Source organism: Delphinapterus leucas, chromosome 9 (genome assembly GCF_059928025.1).
Source record: "Delphinapterus leucas isolate spDelLeu-1000000601 "Yukka" chromosome 9, BTC_Dleu_Yukka2, whole genome shotgun sequence".
Lineage (NCBI taxonomy): Eukaryota > Metazoa > Chordata > Mammalia > Artiodactyla > Monodontidae > Delphinapterus > Delphinapterus leucas.
Genome location: NC_143137.1, coordinates 14,329,235 through 14,351,155, shown reverse-complemented (window position 1 = coordinate 14,351,155; position 21,921 = coordinate 14,329,235). Strand labels below are relative to the sequence as shown.

Sequence of the window (21,921 nt, the reverse complement as noted above, 5' to 3'; positions counted from 1 at the left end):
AGAGGGGAGAGAGAGGGGAGAGAGAGAGGCGAACAAACCTCAGATCTCAAATTTGCCTCTGGGAAAGCGAGCGGCTCAGGGTATTTATAGGATGGCAAATAAAGAAGCAGGGCGCGTGAGGGGTGGGGCTTGTGGGGAACGGTGATTGGAAAAAGGTGCAGGAATCATCCTTCTGCGCAGGCGTAACTAAGCTACAGGCTTCTGCACATGTGAAAGGTCACAGAGCTGACATCCATGTGTGACCCCTGGAGGGTGGGTGATCCTATCCAGCCTTAACCGGCTCATCTGAGACTCCAAGTTCCTGGACAGTAACTCAGGCAAAAAACATCTTCATGTTTAGGCTACGTGCTGTTTGGGGCACACGCACGCAAGTGTTAAAACGACCTCAATTACCTCAGGCAGGTGGAATGGATTTGACTCATCATCACGCACCGTTTCAATACCATCGCATCCTGTGTCTGTAAAGAGCATGGCAAGCTTTTCTCACCTCTGGGGGCCGGTTGGGGTGTGTTCCCATTTGGAACAGAGTTAGTGACATCCCTGATTGGCTTAGGCCTGGGCTCCAGAACCAAACAATGGCCAGGGGACTGGGACTGCGCCACCAGCATGTTTGGCTTAGATGTGTCAGGTCTGCCTCCCAAGTTATCCCTGCTCACCTCCACCCCCAAACTGGGGTCACCGTCAGACCACACGGCTGCTCCACAGTCAGCGCAGGAGGTCGGAGCAGATAAGGGAGAACCCCCAACATCCCCAATGACTCCTTTGCCTGAACACACACCCTCGTGCTGGCAGCCAGGCCAAGTGCTGGGAATGGACCCTGTTCTCTGCATCCTCCCACAAACCTGGCGCAGAAACACAACTGATGTTCAACGAACGTGGAGTGAATTATTGACATACATTGACCCACCTGATCTCACTTGATTTGTGCATCACTGTGGCACTGGTGGGAGCTGTATCCTATCACGCCCATTTTACGGAGGGAACAGAGCGAAGCCAGGGTCACGACAAAGTTGCCCAACATCTCTTTGCTCCTGAGCCTGAGGCTGTTCCTGGCATGGCGTTGTGAATGGTATGTCCCAGGAGGGAACAACAAAGGCGCAAATGAACGGTATCATTTCTAAAACCTTTTTATATAGCCTTATTTGACTTTTATACTATCTCTAAAGCTGGGAATAACAGAGGAGACACCCATATTTATCCAAATTTGGATATATGAGTTACATGTTTTAGCTCCCTGAATTTTTTCTTTTTGAGAAAGTTTGGTGCAAATTACTTGAAATCAATGTTAAGCTCTATCAGGTGATGAAATGTGAATCACAAACTACTCCTGTCAAAAACGTTTATATTGTAAAAAAGAATGTGTGTATATACATGTATAATTGAATCACTTTGCTGTACAGCAGAAATGAACACAACATTTTAAGTCAACTATACTTCAACAATAGCGAAAACAATTTTTTTCAATGTTTATATTGAGTCGAAGCCTCATTTCAGTTTACAGGAATATGAGACACATTCGAGATATTAGTCACTCTACAAGACTGGCCTGGTCTTTTCAAAAAGTCCATGTTACAGGGAAGAAGTTCCAGGTTGAAAGAGACTCAAGTGAGAACCCCTAACAGTGCTTAAACCCTGACTGGACCTTTGTTTAAATTAATGGAGCAACTAGGAAGTTGGAGCACAGATTGAATATGAACTTAATTTCATTAAGTGTAATGGTAGAATTGCAACTATGTAGAATATTCTTATTTTTAGGAGATGTGTGCTGAAGTATTTAGGGGTGAGATGTCTTCATGTCTGCAACTCATTTTCAAATGGTTTGACAGTTTTGTACATACAGACATAGAGTAAATGTGGCAAAATGTTAACAGTTGTTAGATCTAGGTAGAGAGCAGCTGGGTGTTTGTCATGTCATTTTTTGCAACTCTGTATTTTGAAAATTTTCACAAAGTTGGGGGGAGATCTTAGATTTTTCCATTTGTATCATCACTTTTAAAATGCTCTGTCCTGGTGGGCATATGCATCTTTTAGGCAGGTTCTCCAAATACGGTCTCTGGACCATCAGTAGGAGAATCACAAAAGAAAATATACGAATGGCCACGAGCACCTGAAAAGAAGTTAACATCGGTCGTCAAGAAAGTGCAAATGAGGGCTTCCCTGGTGGCACAGTGGTTGAGAGTCTGCCTGCTAATGCAGGAGACACGGGTTCGAGCCCTGGGCTGGGAGGATCCCGCATGCCGCAGAGCGGCTGGGCCCGTGAGCCACAACGACTGAGCCTGCGCGTCTGGAGCCTGTGCTCCGCAATAGGAGAGGCCGCGATAGTGAGAGGCCCGCGCACCGCGATGAAGAGTGGCCCCCGCTTGCCACAACTAGAGAAAGCCCTTGCACAGAAACGAAGACCCAACACGGCTAAAATAAGTAAATAATTTAAAAAAAAAAAAAAAAAAAAAGAAAGTGCAAATGAAAACCACACTGAGACACCACCGCACATGCACTAGAATGTCTAAACGCGAAAAGGCTGGCAACACCGAATGCTGATGTGGAGCTACCGGAACTCTGGTACGTTACTGGCGGGTCTGTAAAATGGCGCAGCGACTTCGGAAGACACGTTGGCAGTTTCTTACAAATTAAACACACCCTTACCATACAACCCAGTAATCCTACTCCGAGGCACTCAAGAAAATTGACAGCCTACGTCCACACACAGACTGATAATCCGAATGTCCACAGCATTGTATTCATAAAAGCTCCAAACTGGAGACAACCGCAGTATCACCCACTAGAGAGAAGATAAACAGATTGTGATCTGTCCCTACAAAGAAAGGAACTATTACCGCTACCTGGGGCAACCTGAACAAGTCTTTAAAACCTTGGGCTAAGCTAAAGAAGCAGACACAAAAGAGTACGTTTAATTACTATTCTGCAAAATCCTAGAACAAGCTAAAGATAATCTGTAGACACAGAATGCAAATTTGCCTGGGGTTGGAGATCAGGGAGAAGAGAACATTGACCACAAAGGGACACGAGGGAACTATCTGGAGTGTTGGAACTACTCCACATCTTGATTGGCAGTGGTTACACGGGTGCCAACAGTTGTCAAAAGGTACTCCTGAGATGGATGCATTTTCTTACCTCAGTGAAGTTGACAAAATATCTACAATTTTTTTTTCCCCTGGGGGCAATACGGGCTCTTTTAGACAGCGTTTCTCAAAGTGTGGTTTGCAGACTGTCTGCATCAGAATTACCAGAAAAGCTGGTAAAAACCTGACTTGGGGGTCGCTCCCTGTGCCCAGTCTCAGGATGAGGTGTGTGCTCCACACAGGTGACTGTTCCACAAACGAGGTGTCCATAGCTGTAACCTCGGAGGCCGCTGTGAGCTGCTGGGCCAGCCTGTGTCAGAGGCAGTTCTCCAAAGCTCCATAAAACAAACCGGTACTGGGGGCAACGTTATTAGTGTGGATTTCAGACAACAGCAGTTGGCAGTGCCTGGTGGAAAAAGAAACTAGAAAAATTACGCAGAGGAATTCCACGCAGACCAGCCTGCTGTGGAACCTTTCCAGCTTCCATTTAGCAGAAAGGGAAAGACACGCTCTGAAGGTGAGGCGAGGCTGCAACTTGTGAAAATGTACCTCGGTGAAAGAAATAATGACAGGTTATAAGAAAAGGCAGTCACAGGAATGCTTTCTGAAGCTCGTCGTTCTCAAACTAGGCTGCACGTCAGAATCTTTTGGACCTTGCAAAAAAATATAATTTCTCTTTTTATCGAAGTAGTACATGAATATGGGTATTTAAAAAAAGTGAATATGGTTTTATGTTAATAGTACTAAAGGCGGTATATTAAGAAAAAGAAGAAAAACCTCACTACTCCTGTAACCTCGCTCCTGTTCCTTGGAGATAGGCATTTAAGTGTTTTAACCTTAGGGATGTAGCTTGATGAATTTTTACGTATGTACCCAGCTCCACCCAGATCAAGATCTAGAGCATTCCAGCACCCCTGAATATTCCCTGGTCCCCCTGCCCAGTTAATACTCCTCCCCCCTGACCAAGATAACTACTGTCCTGACTTCTATCGGCATCAGATTAGTTTTAAGGCAACCACTTTAAATGATTTTTGCCATTCCTTCCAGTATTTGTCTCCATATTTCTAAATAATAAGTGCACACTGCTATTCCTTCGTTTGCCAACTTTGGACAGGAACTAGGAGCTTCCTACTTCGGCAGGTCAAAGGTCACTCTCTTACTCCCCTTCCCCACCAACTGAAGCTGAAAAACTCTCTGATTTCCAGGCCCCAGCATCACACCACCCACGCTGGGCACCTGGATCTTTTAAGCTCCACAGGCGATTCTCAACAGCACCGAGCCCAGAGGGCCCCAAGCCGGTGGCCCTGAAGCTGACGTTAAACCAGCCTGACACCACCAGACACGGACGTTCGCCGAGAAGGGCTTTGAAGCGAGTTCAACCTGAACATGTCATCAAGCTCTGGGGTTAATCTGTAGTTGAAATAAGAAGAAAGCCATGAGAAACACGAGAGTGCGTCTAAGATTTTTATTGCCTGTCAGGTGTGCTCTTAGCACTCTCCATCCCTTTCTCCCAGGCAGCCCCGCACTCTGTACAAGCTCTTAGTGCAAATGGACCAGTAAAGGTTTCTCTGAGGAGCTCGGACACCTGGCCTGCCTTTAAAGAGGAAGGCTGGTTTGCACATGATTGGCACCACGACCAGAGGCTGGTACAGTCAGTCTCCTGTCCTTTGAGGAAGTCTCTCCAGGCTGGAGGCTAAGCAAACCCTCCCCCCACCTTGCTGCCACTCCCTCCAGGCCGGAGGCCCTTCACTGAAGCTCAGTGGGAGACACCTTCAGGCTGGGGTCCTCACAGTTGTGGCAGGAAGAGCAGCCTCACGCCTCCCCACATTTCTGATTTCCTTTCTCCCTCGGACCCCAAGCTTTGTGGTGGCTTCGCCGGCCAAGAGGGGGTGTGTCCTCTCTGCGTCCTCCCAGCCTTGGGCATCAGCTGGCCGGACGCCCCGCCAGTCCCACACACCAGTTACCGCAAAGAACCTTACTCTCTGCCAACCCCCGGGGTGGGGACAGGACCCTCCTTCCTCTCTCCTCCGGGGTGGCCACGTCTCACGCGCTGCCCTCCGGATGCTGTCGGTGTGCGTGGCCGCCTGGAAGTGGCCTTTGTAGCAATAATGTCATCGCTGCCAAATCCCAAGGCCACGAAATGGCAGACTCACTTCCTGGGCTCGATGAGAAGCCAGGTTGGGATCACCTGTGACCGTTCATCCTTTTTGTCCCTCTAGGCCTGAAAGGGTGCACACCTGTGACTAGGCAGGTAAGTGGGAGAATGAGAAGTGGCCGTTTTAATGAGGGAGAAACTGAGGCTCAGAAGGAAAAACCCAAAACCAAAAAAACCCACAAGGTCACAGAACAAATCCGCTTCAGCAGCTGGACACTCAAAGGGGCGCTCAGCCGCGGGGCCGCAGAACGTCTCCTTCCCCGCGGATGCGACCTCCCTACGCCAGGAGTCCGCTCCCTGCTTCGCCGAGGCGGGGCCACTGAGCAGAGCGGGGAGACCTGGAGGTCTGGGTCCGGGGAGGAGGCTGCCCCGGCTCTCAGCCTGGCCTCCCCCAGCAGGCTCAGGGCGGGCAGAACCCAAGTCACTTGGTCCCCCTGGCGCAGACCCAGGGTCTGGGGGAGGCACAGTCTGAAGCCACGAACTTGCCTCCCTCCAGGCCCCCGCAGTTGAGATCCGGTTCTTGCTGGTCTTCCTCCGGGAGTCTGGGGAAGGGCGAGAGGAAGGGAAGGTACTCAGGCTGACGGGCCCTCCCAGCCCTTGTGCCCGCTGCCTGGGTACCGCTGGGATCGCTGCATGGAACCCGGGGGGTCTGGAAAGAGCTCTGAGGCAGGAGTTATGATGATGTGCCCCGCCTCTTGCCCCAGGGAGTCAGCTGTGTGGCCCTGGGCAAACCACCAAACCTCTCTGAGCAGCACTCCCCTTATCCATAGAACATGGTGACAGTCCTTCTTGGGTGAATGCGTGGGACCCAAACAAGGGATGGGGTGATGAGGACTAAATGAAACCAAAGGACATCCTAGGCTGGGGGTGGTGCAGGGGGGTGAACCTGGCGACACATGGAGGGGAAGGCCTCCAGCCCCTTTGGCGCCTGCTGTGGTATCACGTGGGTCACACTGGGGGCCCAATGCTAGCGTGTTGGGGACAGAGGGGCCGCCCACCCAGGCCCACGGTCACTCACAGCTGGGGTGGCAGAGGGGTCCCATCGATCCAGTGCCAGCCATGGGGGCCTCGTCGGGCCCCCACCCAGGAGTACTTGGTGACTGGGTATCTGCTCAGGAAGTCCTGAGAGAGAGAAAAGCAGCTCGTCATTCTTCTCGGGCCACTGATACGGCTCACCTGGGGCTTCCGTCCCCCTACCCCATCCCCCATCCCAGGTTTCTGCAAGTTCCCAGTTCCACAAGCTAGAGAAGCGACTCATCCCTCCCCAAACACCAGGAATTGGGAAGCTGTATTAGAGGCTTGCTGGTTGACAGGCACTGTGCTCAGGACTGAGGACCAGAAATGGGGGCAATCCCATCTCAGCCCTCCCCAAGGGGAGACAGGACGTGATCGCCCATCCCCACGAGCAATGCACGATGGGTACTGAGCGGACAGAGAAACGAGGCAGCTCAGAGAAGAGGGGGTGAAGGGCATGAGCAAAGCTGGGAGCCTACAAAGCAATCCAGGTGACAAACAGCAAGTAGCCTCACTGGGCAGGAGAAGACTGTTCGGGTTGATTAGGCTGCAGAGGCGGCCAGGGAGCAGATGGTCAACAATACAGTCGCCAGCAAGAGCATAAACTACATTGCATTCATTCCGGAAGTATTATGAAGACCATTCAAAATAAGGGTGAGTATGAAGTCCCTGGGGCAACATGGGGAAAAGTCATAGTACATGAAGGGTTATAGTAAGTGAAAAAGCTGAATTAAAGTTGTGGTATGGACTTCCCTGGTGGCGCAGTGGTTAAGAATCCGCCTGCCAATGCAGGTGACACGGGTTCGATCCCTGGCCTGGGAAGATCCCACATGCCACGGAGCAACTAAGCCCGTGCGCCACAACTACTGAGCCTGCGCTCTAGAGCCCGTGAGCCACAATTATTGAGCCCGTGTGCCACAGCTACTGAAGCCCACGCACCTAGAGCCCGTGCTCCACAACAAGAGAAGCCACTGCAATGAGAAACCCGCGCACCACAACGAAGAGTAGTCCCCGCTCGCCGCAACTAGAGAAAGCCCACGCGCAGCAACGAAGACCCAACGCAGCCAAAAATAAAATAAATAAATTTATTTAAAAAATAAATAAATAAAAATAAAGTTATGGCATGATTATAAGAATGAAAAAATGTGTACGCACATGGGCGCAGACACACAAGGAACAAAAAGCAAAACAAGTATGTTAGAGAGCTAGCGGAGACGCTGTTTTCTTTTAAATAATTGTCCCCAGCGTCATCTTATTTTTAGTAATGAATTAAAGCAAAAAATTGTATTTAAAAAGTTTCAACTTGGAAAAAGATGTTTCAATATTGTAAGTCCTGGTGCAGGGGACTGGTGGATAGAGGTGGGGACAGTGGTCCACACCAGCCCAGTCTTTCCAGAACGTAATCTGTGCTACAAAAAAAGAGTGGCAACACAGTTCCTATTGCTCGGACGGGTAATTCCACTTTGGGGAAGAAATCCAAGTACATAAAGGGGAGAAAATGAACTTTCGCAAAATTATCACACTGCTATTTGTAAAGAAAAAATGGAAACCACCCAAATGCTCTGCAGTCAGGAAATAACTAGGCAGATTATGGGACATCAACATGATGGAAACTCACAGAGCTGTTAAAGATGATGAGCACATGGAAGATGCAGTTACGCAAGAAAACGCAGACACAAAATCACGCCGAGTGGAAAAAGGCAGACCACGCCAGCAAGCCCCCGCCGAGCAGCATACATTCGCGACATAAATTTGACGTATGTTCAGTTCTTCCCTAGAAAAAGTGTTTATGTTGACAGAGACAAAACCTCTATATTTAACCCTGGGGATTAGAAAGCAAGCACCAAGTGATGCCCATCCCCTTGGTGACACTCCTGTTTGTCCTTGGGGTCTCAGTTTAAAGGTCACTTCCTGTAGGGACACCATTCTGACCCCCTCCCCTGGGCTGCCAAAACCTTCACAGTTTAGAGCATGGTGTGTGGCATTTGGCTGGCTTGCTTCCTTGTCAGTTTTCTGTATCAGACAGTGAACTTGGTGAGCGCCGGGTGCCTGCCCTATTCACCACTGACCACGACAGCCCAGCACATAGTAGACCAGCTCAACAAAACTGGCCCCCCTCCCCTGTGTCACTGCCAATAACCAGCAAGGGCCACAGGTAACAATCGGGCTGTCAGGGCCAGCCCTGCTCCCAGAGGTGTTGGTGCAGACATTCAAGAGAACATCAGCTGGTCAACAGCTGGGAGAAGAGCCAGAAGGAACTTCCAGACTGAAGGGTGCCAACCTTACCCCTTCTGAAATCCCAAAGGCCAGACTGCACAAGGCACACGTACAGCCTCTCCTGGGCTGGTCATTTCCTCTCTGGCTGGACTCCACAGGCTGGGGCCCTTGGGCAGGGTTGGGTGGGAGCTTTGGAAGGGATGAGAAGGAACCTGGGCTGGGTTTGAGCTGTGAGTCAGAGGGCAGAGCAGCCCCAAGCATTCACTGCCGTGGCTGCAGCAGACTCGGGGCTCCTGCTGGTCAGCCCCGACCTCCTGGCAGCAATCAGCTGCCTGATCGGGAAGACACACCAGAGCTTGGAGCTCCTCCCAGGGCCGAGAAGGGGGCTATCACTGCAGAGTAGAGCTTTGGGGCTAGGCCACCCCACATTCAAATTCTGGTCCTGTGACTTGCAAGCTAAGTGACCCTAGTTAAGTTACCCGACCTTTCAGAGCTTCAGTATGGTCCTCTGTAAAATGGGGAGATGTTTTGTGTACAAAGCCAAGGGCATGTAGTACACACTCATTAAATGAGGCGCCTCCAGTCCGTTGGATGGTGTACAAAGCTTCGTGTCTGACTCCAACATATGTGACCTCATTTGATGCCTTGGCATTGCCAAGGTGATCCTTCCCTTCTCTCTGTCCTAGCCCCAGGCCATGCGGCTCTCCCTCTGGGCCTCCTGGTGACAGGAGCCATGGCCTGTCCCCACCCAGCTCCACCCACTCCATTCCGTCTTTTTCCTTGCAGCTCAGACACCATTAACCTGTTCCCATTGTTAGCAAAAATTATGGTGTGGGAAAAGCATTGCCTGGAGATATAAGTAAATTCTAGAAACTTCTGTGTAATTTATGGCTCAAAGGACTGCTCCGTAATGGCACAGGTATCTGGGGCCTCCATCTACTCCAGCTGGTGCATCTCCAACTTTGCCACCAACGTGGGGGGAGGGGAATGTGATCCTGAGCAGAATTTACCTGAAATCTCATATTTTACATATTAAAATTAAGGTAAATTGTTTTCCATCCTTTCATACATTTCTTTTTAAAAAACTGTGGTAGGGCTTGCCTGGTGGCGCAGTGGTTGAGAGTCCACCTGCCGATGCAGGGGACACGGGTTCACGCCCCGGTCTGGGAAGATCCCACATGCCGCGGAGCGGCTGGGCCCGTGAGCCATGGCCACTGAGCCTGCGCGTCCGGAGCCTGTGCTCCGCAACGGGAGAGGCCACAACAGTGAGAGGCCCGCGTACCGCAAAAAAAAAAAAAAAAAAAAAAGTAAAAAACTGTGGTAAAATATATATATAAAATTTACCATTTCAACCATTTTTAAGTGTATAATTCAGTGGCACTAGGTTCATTCGCACTGTTTGTGGGACTATCGCCCACCCCCATCTCCAAAACTTTTTCATCTTCCCCAACTGAAACTTTGCACCCACTATACAACTCCCATTTCCCCCTCCCCTTGGCAACCACCATTCTACTTTCTGCCTTCAAACATTTCTGCTTTAATATTTAAATGTTTTAAACTACTTAATTTTCTGAATCCTATGATATTTATTCGTGTTTTCATCTTTCTGCACTCAAAACGTGGCTTACAGTCAATGTGTACATTTCAGGAAGCTTCTTCCTTCCCCGACCCTGCAAAACAAAGCTGATCTTAAACCAATGGCTACTGAGTCTAATGACTGATGGCACAGAGGCACTGAAACTTTCTCCTTTCCTCTAACCTCTTGGGGAGGACAAGACATGTCTATCCTGGGGCTGCGTGTACTACTGGCACCTTGGTGTGTCCCTGGGGTCTCGCATCCCAGCTCGTGGAGCCTGGCCTCTGCCAGTGGCCCAGCCCCTCTGCCAGCGGCCAGCCTGTCCTCCGCTGCTCTTCCCCATACCTGCCTTGGTGCCTCCTGCAGCTTCTGGCCCTTGTCCAGAACTCAGCAGGACTCCAGAGCTCCACAGTTGTCATATTCTGGATTTTAACTGCCTGAGACCCAAATCTTCACTTTGGTCTTTTTGCAAGGGGCTTTTTGGAAGCACCTTTTTGGAAAAAGCGTATCCAAACTTTGTGATATATTTTCTGAATATATACTTGTGTTACAAATGATTGATCCTGTTTGCTTAGTTTTAAAAGAATTCAAGCTCCGTTTGCGATGTGGGTAGTTCAGCTCATCTCCCCTCTTTGAGGACCCCCAGCCACAGGGAGGCCATTTGTTCAGCCGATGTCCGAGGCCATGGTGGGCTGAACCTGTCTGATGAGAGGCCCGAGGGCAGGGAACTTTTACTTCACCAGTTTTCTGATGACACTTGCTGTGCTCAGTGGGTCTGACTCAGGAGATGGGCCGCTAAGTCCCTGCCCAGCTCGCCCCCCTCGTCGGGTCCAGGCACTCTCTAGGGACTCACCAAGTTCCCACTGGCCTTCATTTTGTAGATGCAACCAGGCTGGGTTGGGCAGAAAACATTATATTCTGATCTCTTGCCTCCATGGGCTACCATTACTCTAGTATTTCCCCCTAATCATAGTGCAAACTATTTGTAGGACATTTAGACAATTTAAAAAAGCTTTAAAGAAGAAGGAAAATAATCGCTCGTAATCTTGACTCCAGTGATAACCGCTATTAATATACTTCCTTTCAGTATGTTTTCTTTGCATATATATTTACCATATTGGGATCACACATGACTTTTTTCAATCTACATTGTATCTTTTTCATTTCCCCATGTTTTTTGAAAAATGTGTTATTCCTGGTAATAAAATAATCCATGTTCATGTAAAACATTTTCTCCAGCAGATTTTTATATCCACTTCATGAGAACTCTCCCAGAGAAAAGAAAAATACAGAAGATGCCTTCCCTGCAGTGTGGGGTGGAATACCTTTGATTTTAGGACTGGGCAGGAAATGAAATTTCACATGTGAGAAAATCTTAAGTAAAATTATCAACTCAAATACAGAAGTATTTTGGGAAGAAAAAAATCCTGGCTAAATAAACCTTATTACAAGAGGCCAAGAATTAAAAATATAATAATAATAACCACAAGATTAAAGGAGGAAACATAAAAGATATTACCATCTTAATGTATGCAAAAAAAATCCAATGAAATTAGACTCATTCATGCTTAAAACTCTTAGTAAAACAGGAATAGAAGGGAACTTCCTTAAATAATAACATAAGGGGGAAAAAAGGATATAAGAATGGGAGGAGATAACAGCAGATGAGAAATGTCGACAAAATGTTGGAAGCTGGACAACACTGATTGGCTTAGCAGACCCAAGAAAGCCTAGTGATTTTTCAAGGAAAGGGTGGAGTGGGAGGAAGCTGAGAAACATGCTAATTTGTATTGAGAAGCCCCAAAGTGCTCAAATATTAGAGGCAAGGTATAGGAAAATGCCAAGGCACAGAATAAAAAGCACTTGCATAAAAGCAGAGATAATGCAGGGAGCAGAAGAAAACTTCCAAAACACGATAATTAGTATTTACAGTGAGATAAGAGAACATGCTTCATCCTTGAAACAGGAACAGGACACCATACAAAAGGAACATTTGAAGAACCAAAAAGAGTTCTTAAAATTACAAATAAGGCAGCAGAAATAAAAATGAAGAAAAAGACCCACAAAGGACTATTATTGTTAAATTTCAGAACACTGAATAAGAACAAAGGTGAAGACCCTGAAAATTTCCAGAGTTTGGGGTAGAGGGGCTGGTAAGAGTCACATACAAAGGATTGGGAATCAGCGTGAATGAGACTTCTTAGTGGTCGGACTAAAAGGTGGAAGGCAATGGAGCAAAATCTGCACAATTCTGGAGGTAAACTATTTCCAACTTAGAAATCTGTACCCAGCCAAGCTATCAATCAAATGAGAGGTTAGAATAAAAGTATCTTTAGACATGAAAGATCTCAAATGTCTTCCAGCAAATTTATAGAGGGTGTGCTTTACCAAGAAAAGACATGGAATCTAGGAAACGGCATCTCACACAGGAAAGAGGCAAAGGTATATTGAGGATGAAGGTAAAAAGAAATTCCAAGTCAATAGCTGGGTAGCAGGCCTCGTGAGCAGCCAGTCCAGGCTGAAGCAGGAGACAGAGGATTCCAGGAGGCTGTCTGTCCATCTCCTGAACTATTTTTTAGTTTCCGGGTTTTTTTTTTTTTTTTTTTCTGGTCCACGCTGCCTTGCCCACCTTGACCTTCAATCACATATTCCTGTCATATATAACCAGAGCATTGTGCACCTTCCCTTCATAGCATAGATCAATATAGTAATTCCACATCTATTTCTATGATTTCCAGATTACTCTCTGCCTCCCTCGCTGCTCTTAGCCACGTGAAGGTGGAGGCTGTGCTCTCTGGCTCTTCACCGAATCCCCAGTGCCAAACGCAGTGTAGGTGCTCAGTAAATGTTTATTAAGGCACTGACTGAAAGAATGGTGCTTTTTCATGCATATTAGTTAGAACACCATAGGCTCAAGCCAAGCGCAGCCCATCTGCATCCCGAAGCTGAGCTGTCCTGCCAAACTCAGCCCAAATTAGCCCATCAACGGTCCTCCCACAGACCAGCGATCAAGAAAGAGATGCCTATTGTCTTAAGTCACTGACTTTTGGGGTGATTTGTTACCCGGTATTATTATAGCAATACCTGACTGGAATACCCACTAAATGTAATTTATTTTCCAGACTACCTCTCAGAGAGTACATGTGTGTCTCTCCCACAGACCGGCCAGCACAGACTTGTTCCTGAGCTCACTGTTAAGTGCTTGGTCACCAGGTTGGATGGGAGCATCTCCGCTCCAGCCCTCCCAGCTCCACTTCCACTTCTTAGAATGAAGAGCAAACTGAACATCTTGGAGACCTGATGTCTGGTCCTCCTGCATGTCACTTTATTTCTCCAGGCCTTGGTGACTTCTTCTATAACACAGAGTTGGACTAGATCTTTGAGGTTCCTTCTAGTACTGAGAATCTAATCTGTAATGATAACCACGCCCCTCTCCTGCCCACCTCCCCCCCTCCTCACCTGGGTGTGTCTCAGCAGGGGGAGGGTAGCATGGTGGGCTGAGCAGAAAGCCTGGCTGGCCTCCCAGGCCTCAGCTTTGGCAGAGAGGTAGTAGCAGTGCTCCATGGACCACATCCAGCCCTGGGGGCATGGCTGGCACCTGGCCCCTGCAGCACAGAGACCACCAGTGAGTGCAGGGTAAACCGTACAGAGCTGAATGTGTGGATGTTCAAAAATCGGGGGGGCGGGGGCAGACTTCCCTGGTGGCGCAGTGGTTAAGAATCCGCCTGCCAATGCAGGGGACACGGGTTCGAGCCCTGGGCCGGAAAGATCCCACATGCCGCGGAGCAACTAAGCCCGTGTGCCACAACTACTGAGCCTGTGCTCTAGAGCCTGCGAGCCACAACTACTGAGCCCACGTGCCACAACTACTGAAGCCCGCATGCCTAGAGCCCATGCTCCGCAACAAGGGAAGCCACCGTGATGAGAAGCCCGCGCACTGCAACAAAGAGTAGCCCCCGTTCGCCGCAACTAGAGAAAGCCCACGTGCAGCAATGAAGACCCAACGCAGCCAAAAATAAATTAAAAAAAAAAAAATCGGGGGCAAATCTGGAGGCATGGAACTGGCAAGCCTTGGAGGGGTAAGCAAGGCGGGCAGGCCCTGGGAAGGCTGCACAGCTTGTGCACAAGGCCTCTCCAAGCGCAGGCTGTGTCCACACAAGGAAGGGGCTCTTCTCCCTTACCTCTGCTCACCGAGCCCTGCGTCTTCACGCTGCATCTGCGTGGGGGGCATGTCTTTTTCTAATTCTCACAAAGGAGCTAGAAGGACTAGACACCCTGCTGGGGGAGCAGGGGAGGAGAGGGGGAGGAGAGGGGACGGGGAGGTGCCATACCTGCTTTCGAGGCCAGGGCCACAATGGCCACCGTAGACACCGCCAGGAGCACGGCCATGACTGCCAGGGCCCAGCGCAGGGACCTCATGTACATGGGCAGCCCTGCGGGAGGGGAGGGGACAACCAGGAGACACAGGTTAGGAGATGGTCCCAACTCAGGACCATGCTGACTCCTATACCATCAACATGCCCACCTCATCGCCCACCCTCAGGCCCAAGACACCAGCATAAACCACTCAATTTGGGTCCAAACCTCATACCTCGGAGAAAACTGGTAGAAGATATTCCACTTCTTAAATAACTAGAAGACGTAAGATTCTCTTCAAGAAAGAAAGTGGCTAAGAACCATTCATCGAGCATCTGATGTGCATTAGACATAGGGCACAAATAGCACCAAGGATGGGGCAAGGGCCCCGCACTCAGGGAGCTAACGGGACAGGCAAAGGTAGCAGGAGATCAAACTCCACACAAGAGAGGAACGAAGGCTAGATTCAGAGTTCGACAGACCCCCAAATTCAAGTTCGAGTCCTGACTCTATGGGCCCCTCAAGTGTTCTTGGTGGTTTTCATTTTAACATTGGAATCACATCTGCCTCTTCTATCTCTCCAGGTCACTGGAGGCCACTAATGAAGCTTCACACAGACAGTGCCTTTTGGGCTGCAGAGCGCTAGACAGATGTGAGTTGTCAGCTGCCCAACGACCTAGGGGACCAGATGGCTGGAATGAGGCTGTGGAGGGGAAAGGAAGACAGGAGGACACTCCAGGTGGGAGGAAGGGTGCAAAGGCTCAGAGATAGAACATGTTCAGGGACTTCCCTGGCAGTCCTGAGGTTAGGACTCTGTGCTTCCACTGCTGGGGGCCCAGGTTCGATCCTGGTCGGGGAACCAAGATCCTGCAAGCTGTACTGCGTGGCCAGAAAAAAAAAAAAGAACACATTCCGATGCCACATCCTGCCCTGTAGATGGAGTAACCAGGGAAGTCAGAGCAGAAAACTCGAGGAGTAGAACATAGTAAATGCTTAATCACAGCCAGAATTATAAGCAGCTTTCCACCTGGAAAGACGCACCCATCTGAAGTAACTGAGCTCTCAGAACTTGACCTCTGCCACGACTCAGGTGTGAAATCAATCAGAGCAAACACCTTGCTGCAAGGGGCCCAGGACCCACCCAAATCTTGGGGATGAGGGTCAGGAATGCCACATAATCAGTGTGAGGGTCCTAAGAACTCAATCATTATATTTCCCAAAGCCTGAAACAGCAGGCGTTAGTCTGTGGCAAATATTTCATTACTTTGAAAAGAGTAATTCCATTTAAAAGACCATGGACATTGTATATACCCACCACCCGATTTCCTTTTTGTATCTGGGATTGACATCTCCAGGGTCACACCCTCTGCTGCTTTTCTTCACTGCTCATCCCATCGTCATTGTCATTGTCTACGTTTCAACTACCTTTCCCACCCCACAACCAAAACACCTTCTGCTTCCTCCTAGTCAAATCCCATGGCTGGGGTGGAGCCAGGTTTTGTGTGACTTAGTTTATCCAATTGGGGCAGGGGGGCATCTTAAAAAATAAAATACAGGGACTTCCCTGGTGGTGCAGTGGTTAAGAATCCGCCTGCCAATGCAGGGAACACAGGTTTGAGCCCTGGTCCGGGAAAATCCCACATGCCGCAGAGCAACTAAGCCCGTGTGCCACAACTACTGAGCCTGCACCCTAGAGCCCGTGAGGCACAACTACTGAAGGCCACGTGCCACAACTACTGAGCCTGAGCTCTAGAGCCCTCGAGCCACAGCTACCGAGCCCCTGTGCCACAACTAGTGAGCCTGCACTCTAGAGCCCTCGAGCCACAACTACCAAGCCCCCGTGCCACAACTACTGAGCCTGAGCTCTAGAGCCCTCGAGCCACAACTACCGAGCCCCCATGCCATAACTACTGAGCCTGAGCTCTAGAGCCTGCGAGCCACAGCTACTGGAGCCTGCGTGTCACAACAACTGAAGCCCGCGTGCCTAGAGCCCGTGCTCCACAACAATAGAAGCCACCGCAATGAGAAGCCCATGCACCGTGACGAAGAGTAGCCCCTGCTCGCTGCAACCAGAGAAAGCCCGCGTGCAGCAACGAAGACCCAACGCAGCCAAAAATAAACAAATAAATAAATAAATTTATTAAAAAAAATAAAATACAAACTTCCAAATACAAAGTTCAGCACAGGGGCTCAAAGGGCTCCTGCCAGTGAGAGGCCTGCTTGTGTCACTGCCTCCAGGTCCATCTACTTCGGCCGGTGGCCTCTGCTCTCCCAGCGGAGCCTGACCACACTGGACATCACCTCTCCCAGCTCCACTTCCTCCAGGCACTGAGAGCATTCTTCCTCTGAATGTACCCCTCCTGGCACCATCCCAGACTGCCAGGCACTTTTGTTTTCTCCTGCCCAGACTGAGGACTGCTGGAGGGCAGGGTCAGGACGGCCATTTCCTCACATCTTCCACACCTGATGTGTTGAGTACAATGTGACAGGCAGCAGCAAGGCTGGACACCACTGAGATCCAACTGCCGCTCCCCTTCCCCAGACAGGGATGGGACTAAGCACTTCTGACATGTGCTTACACTCTGAGGTTAGTGCTACTCATTGAGTAACGATTTACAGAGCACTTAAGTGCCAGGTGCTGGAGATTCAGTGAAAGGCTAGACTGTCACCTGCCATGCCCCGTGGGGCTCAGAATCCAGGGGAGCATACTTAGAAGAGGGATGCTGGAGCTGGGCAGCACAAGGGCCCGTGGAGCATGGAATAGGGACACCTGATCTTGCCTTGGGGACCAGAAGAGGTGACTCTGAAACAACACCTAAAGGGGAATAGTCTCCATTTGAGGATCCAGCTCTTCCCCAGTTTTATTTCTTTATTTTTAAAATTAATTAATTAATTAATTATTTATTTATTTGGTTGCACCGGGTCTTAGTTGTGGCAGGCGGGCTCCTTAGTTGTGGCATGGGAACTCTCAGTGGCGGCACACATGTGGGATCTAGTTCCCTGACCAGGGATTGAACCCGGGCCCCCTGCATTGGGAGCACAGTCTTAACCAAGCGTGCTACCAGGGAAGTCCCTCCCCCCAGTTTTAGGCTCTCTGCAAAAGCCAATTTCTCTTCTGGGCTGAGGGCTCCCATATAGAACATTCCCTGAGTCCTTGATTCTTCAGTTTACACCTGGACAGCGCCTCCGGGACATCTGCCTCAAAAAGCAAGGGAAGAGACAAAGCAGTGACGTCTCCAACCCTCTCCACAGTGGTCTCCTCCCTCTTGGGTTCACAAGGAGGGGACATGAAACAGCTGGGTGGCAGCATTACCGCACTGGCCTGGGCAAGTCCCTGAGCCTGTGCCCTAGTGTGCCCTCTTGTAACCAGCTTGATCTAGGCGGTAAAGGCCACCACAGGCAGAAACCACAATGCAGAGATCCTCATCCAAGCAGCCTCCCTCAGACCAAGCTTCAGCCAGGAACTTGAAAGTTCTTTAATCCCACACTTCCCAGAGAGGGAGCCCAAAGCATCAAGTGTCTGCATGCACCCTGCAGTATTTCCTGCCAGGCATCTCCCTCCCCTGACGTCATTCCTCTCCACACCCCTGGGTTACGGTTACCTGCCTCATGTCCAGAATATTGTTTCCACGTGGCAGCTCTCCCTAACCATCCAGTCCCAAAGTCTGCCTCTCCCCTGGACACTGGACACTGCTGACCACATCTTCCAGAAACTCTCTCCTTTTTCTGCTTCTCTGCATCCTGATTCTCTTCCTACCACCTACATTTTTCTTTCCCAGTCTGTGGCTGGCTCCTCTTCCTTTTTTCATTTTTCCGGCTGTGCTACACGGCATGGAGGTGTGGAGGGGGTGCAGAGTCTTAACCACTGGACCGCCAGGGAAGCCTGGCTCCTCTCCCTTTAAATGACATCACTACGTGGAACTCCCAAATGTACCTGCTTATTTCTCCCATGCCTCTTCCCCCATTCTCCATTCTGCAAGGATAACCCAATCAATCCATCATTCAGCTACCCAGCTCAGCAACTTGGGAATCATCCCCACTCTTCCTGTTAGCGCATCTTCATCAGGGCAGTGGCCCCACTCTCTAATTCAACCTTTGAACACTCCCTCCCACCTCTGCCATAGATCAAACCTTCATCGGCTCTTGCGGAACTGGTGCTGTCACCTCTTAAGGTCTCCCTTCCTTCAATCTCATGCCTGTCCTGACCTTCCTCCACAGTGCTGGCAGAGCTCACTTTCTAGAATAAAAATCCAACCATGTTACTCCCCACGACTCCTCACTTCCTTGAGTCCTCACTTCCTTATCATCCCACCCTTTTAGTCACAGACTCTCCTATTATTAATCTGATAAAAAAAAGCTACAAACTTGGGCTTCCCTGGTGGCGCAGTGGTTAAGAATCCGCCTGCCAGTGCAGGGGACACGGGTTCGAGCCCTGGTCCAGGAAGATCCCACATGCTGCAGAGCATCTAAGCCCGTGCGCCACAACTACTGAGCCTGCACTCTAGAGCCCGCGAACCACAACTACTGAAGCCCACGTGCCACAACTACTGAAGCCCGCGTGCCTAGAGCCCGTGGTCTGCAACAAGAGAAGCCACCGCAATGAGAAGCCTGCGCACTGCAACAAAGAGTAGCCTCCGCTTACCACAACTAGAGAAAGCCCGCACGCAGCAACGAAGACCAAACACAGCCAAAAGTAAATAAATAAAATAAACAAATTTATTTTTTAAAAAAAGCTACAGACTCATTGTGGTGGACAGAATAATGTCCTCCTAAAGAAGTCCACGTCTTAATCCTTGGAACCTGTGGATATGTTAGGTTACAAGGCACAGAGGAATTAAGGCTGCAGATGGAATTGAGGTTGCTTATCTGCTGACCTTGCGATGGGTAGACTATCCTGAATTTCTGGGTGGGTCCAATGTCATCACAAGGGTCCTCATAAACGGAAGAGGGAGGCAAAAGGACAGGAGAGCCCCAGAGATGGCAGTGGAAAGGTTCAGCCTGACACTGGCTGGTTTTTCTCTTTTTTATTGGCTGCGTTGTGTCTTCGTTGCCGCGCACGGGCCTTCTCTAGTTGCAGTGAGCGGGGGCTACTCTTCGTCGTGGTGTGTGGGCTTCTCATTGCGGTGGCTTCTCTTGTTGCGGAGCTCGGGCTCTAGGCGCGCGGCCTTCAGTAGTTGTGACACGTGGGCTCAGTAGTTTCGGCTCGCAGGCTCAGGAGTTGTGCCGCATGGGTTGCTCCACGGCATGTGGGATCTTCCCGGACCAGGGCCCGAACCCGTGTCCCCTGCATTGGCAGGCGGATTCTTAACCACTGCGCCATCAGGGAAGTCCCGGTTGGTTTTGAATATACAGAGGACCATGAGCTAAGGAACGCAATCGCCCTCAGAAGCTAGAAAAGGCAAGGAAACAATCATCTCCTAGGGCCCCCAGCAGGGATCACAGCCCTGCCATCTGGCCTTTAGTCTCTTGAGCCCATATCAGACTTCAGACTTACAGAACTGCAAGATAATAAATTAGTGCCATTTTAAGCCTCTAAGTTTGTGCCAATTTGTTACAGCAGCACCAGAAAACGATACACCTCTCGTGCAGAAAATGTGCTCACACCCAACTCTGCAAAAGTCCCCGCGTGATTAGAGTCCCTGAACTCTACCATGTCTAAGAACCCCTGGCATAGAGGCCCTCGGGGTTTGGAGCCTGTCTAGCTGACCGGTCTCCTCTCAACCGGTCAAGCTTTCAGCAGGTTGTCTGCTGGGGAGGCCTCTAGCCCCTCCAGCCAGAAGGCGCGCTACCACCCCCAACTCCTACTCAGCTTTCAGGGCTTTAGCTGCAGGAAGCTTTCCCATGCTCTCAAGTTCACCAGCCACTCGCTTCTGGTTCCTTGTCCAGGATTTTTGTATTTTTCAGGCTCTTTCTTCTTCCCTGCAAGTCGCCACCCCCCACGCGGCAACAAAAAACCTCACACACACCCTAGCACAGTCTGGCCCGAAGTCCCCACGCAGTAGGAGCAGTAGCTGCTGAATGGATGAGTGTTAGGGGTCAAGTGGTCCTCAATATACGAGAGGGAAAAGGGAGTCTGGACCTGCGAGAGATCGGCGAGCCGAAGCCAGGAGTCGGGAGACCGCGGTGCTGCCGGGCCGCCACCGCCGTCACGTGATCCTGAAAGCCCTCCCCTCGCTTGGAATTCCTTCCACCTCTACTTCTCAAAGACGCTGCGCACACTAAGAGCGAACGCGAAAGTTCTTGGAGGGTCGGAGAGGGAGAATAGCGGTTTTATTCTTCTACTGCCAACAAGTTGGATTATAATTACGTAGACAAAAAGTTACCGACTCTACGCCAGAGAGGCCGGGTGGGGTTCCTCCGCCGCAGCGGCCCAACGCTGGGTGGGTAGCAGGCGGGCCTCACGTTCGTCGACCCCCACACGGGCGCGCGGCTCCCGGCGCCGGCGCGCGCTTACCTATGAGCTTTATGACCCGGGACAGCTTCTTGTCGCCGTCCATCTCGGCGTGGAGCACGGCGTCCTCCTTGCAGCGGCAGCGGCACGTGGGGGAGCCCGGGGACTCCGCGCGCCCCTCGGCGGGACCGGCCCAACCCTCGGCGTCGAGGTCGCGCTCCGTCCGGGCTGCGGCCAGCGGCGTGCCACGGCCCCAGGTGCCTCCCGGAGACGGGGTCAGCCGCAGGAGCGGGTGCGCTGGGGAGGCGTGGCGGGAGAAGGCCGGCGATTCCGGCACCGGGACGGTGAGGAAGCGCGTGGAGGGCGCCGGCGAGGGCGCGCGGCTGCTGCCGGCCGCGCCCACGGACTTCACGCGCACGTCCACCTGCAGTTCCACGGGGGCCCAGGCGCCCCGAGCCGGCTCACCGGGCGCGGCCCTGAGCATCTGCTCGGCCCCCGGCGTCTCGCCGTCCCGGGGCTGCTCAGCCGCGGCTGGGCCCGGCAACGGCAGCTCCGGGCTGGCCGACTCCTGACGGCGGAAGGCTTTGTAGCCCGGGCTGGATGGCAGCAACCGCAGGGGCGCGGGTCGAGGCGAGGGCAGCTTCTTCCCGCCCGACAGGTCCTGGCCCGCGCCCGCCTCCTCCTTCACTGCGGGAGCCAGACTCGGGCTGCTCTCGGGACTCTCAGGGCGTCTTTCCTCCGCGGGGACCTGGGGCTGCTCCAGCTCCGGGACCCGGCTTCCCAAGGGCTCCGTTGGGAACTCGGCTCCGTCTTGGTCTTCCCCCGACGCCGCCCGGGCTCCCTCCATTTTATACGCGGAGCAGCCGAGAGGTGCCGAGCGGGGTGCACCTGGGCCCAGGTAGGGAGTTAGCTTCGCCTCCCGGGTCGGGATTGGTTCCGATGGGTCGCTCTAAACCGTCAAGCCACGCCCTTCTCCGTCGCCACACCCACTTCCTCCTCCCAGCCAAGGACCCTGCTGGGATTGGCTGTGGCTCGGGTTCTGTTGGCCACGCCTCTTCAGGCCCCCAGCCTCGCCTTCACTTGGCGAAGGAGAAGAGAGGGGCAGAAGGGTCTGGCTGAGGGGTTACCCAGA

At 51.2% G+C, this 21,921-nt stretch overlaps 1 protein-coding gene across 2 annotated transcripts; it reads right to left on the bottom strand.

Moving 5' to 3' along the window:
- Window positions 1–28: 28 nt before the first annotated feature.
- Window positions 29–21,794, bottom strand: KLRG2 (killer cell lectin like receptor G2). 2 transcript variants are annotated; one of them, XM_022579866.2, is made up of 5 exons: window positions 20,853–21,775; window positions 14,374–14,475; window positions 13,502–13,647; window positions 6,254–6,357; window positions 5,551–5,777 (listed from the first exon to the last, which is right to left on the bottom strand). In XM_022579866.2, exons 1-5 carry the CDS (start codon window positions 21,634–21,636, stop codon window positions 5,657–5,659), a joined length of 1,257 nt encoding a protein of 418 aa, XP_022435574.2. In that variant the 5' UTR covers window positions 21,637–21,775; the 3' UTR covers window positions 5,551–5,656. The 2 variants fall into 2 exon arrangements, with proteins under 2 accessions (XP_089773462.1, XP_022435574.2); XM_089917336.1 differs by lacking the exon at window positions 13,502–13,647 and having other exon boundaries at window positions 29–5,777; window positions 20,853–21,794.
- Between the last annotated feature and the right edge of the window lie 127 nt (window positions 21,795–21,921).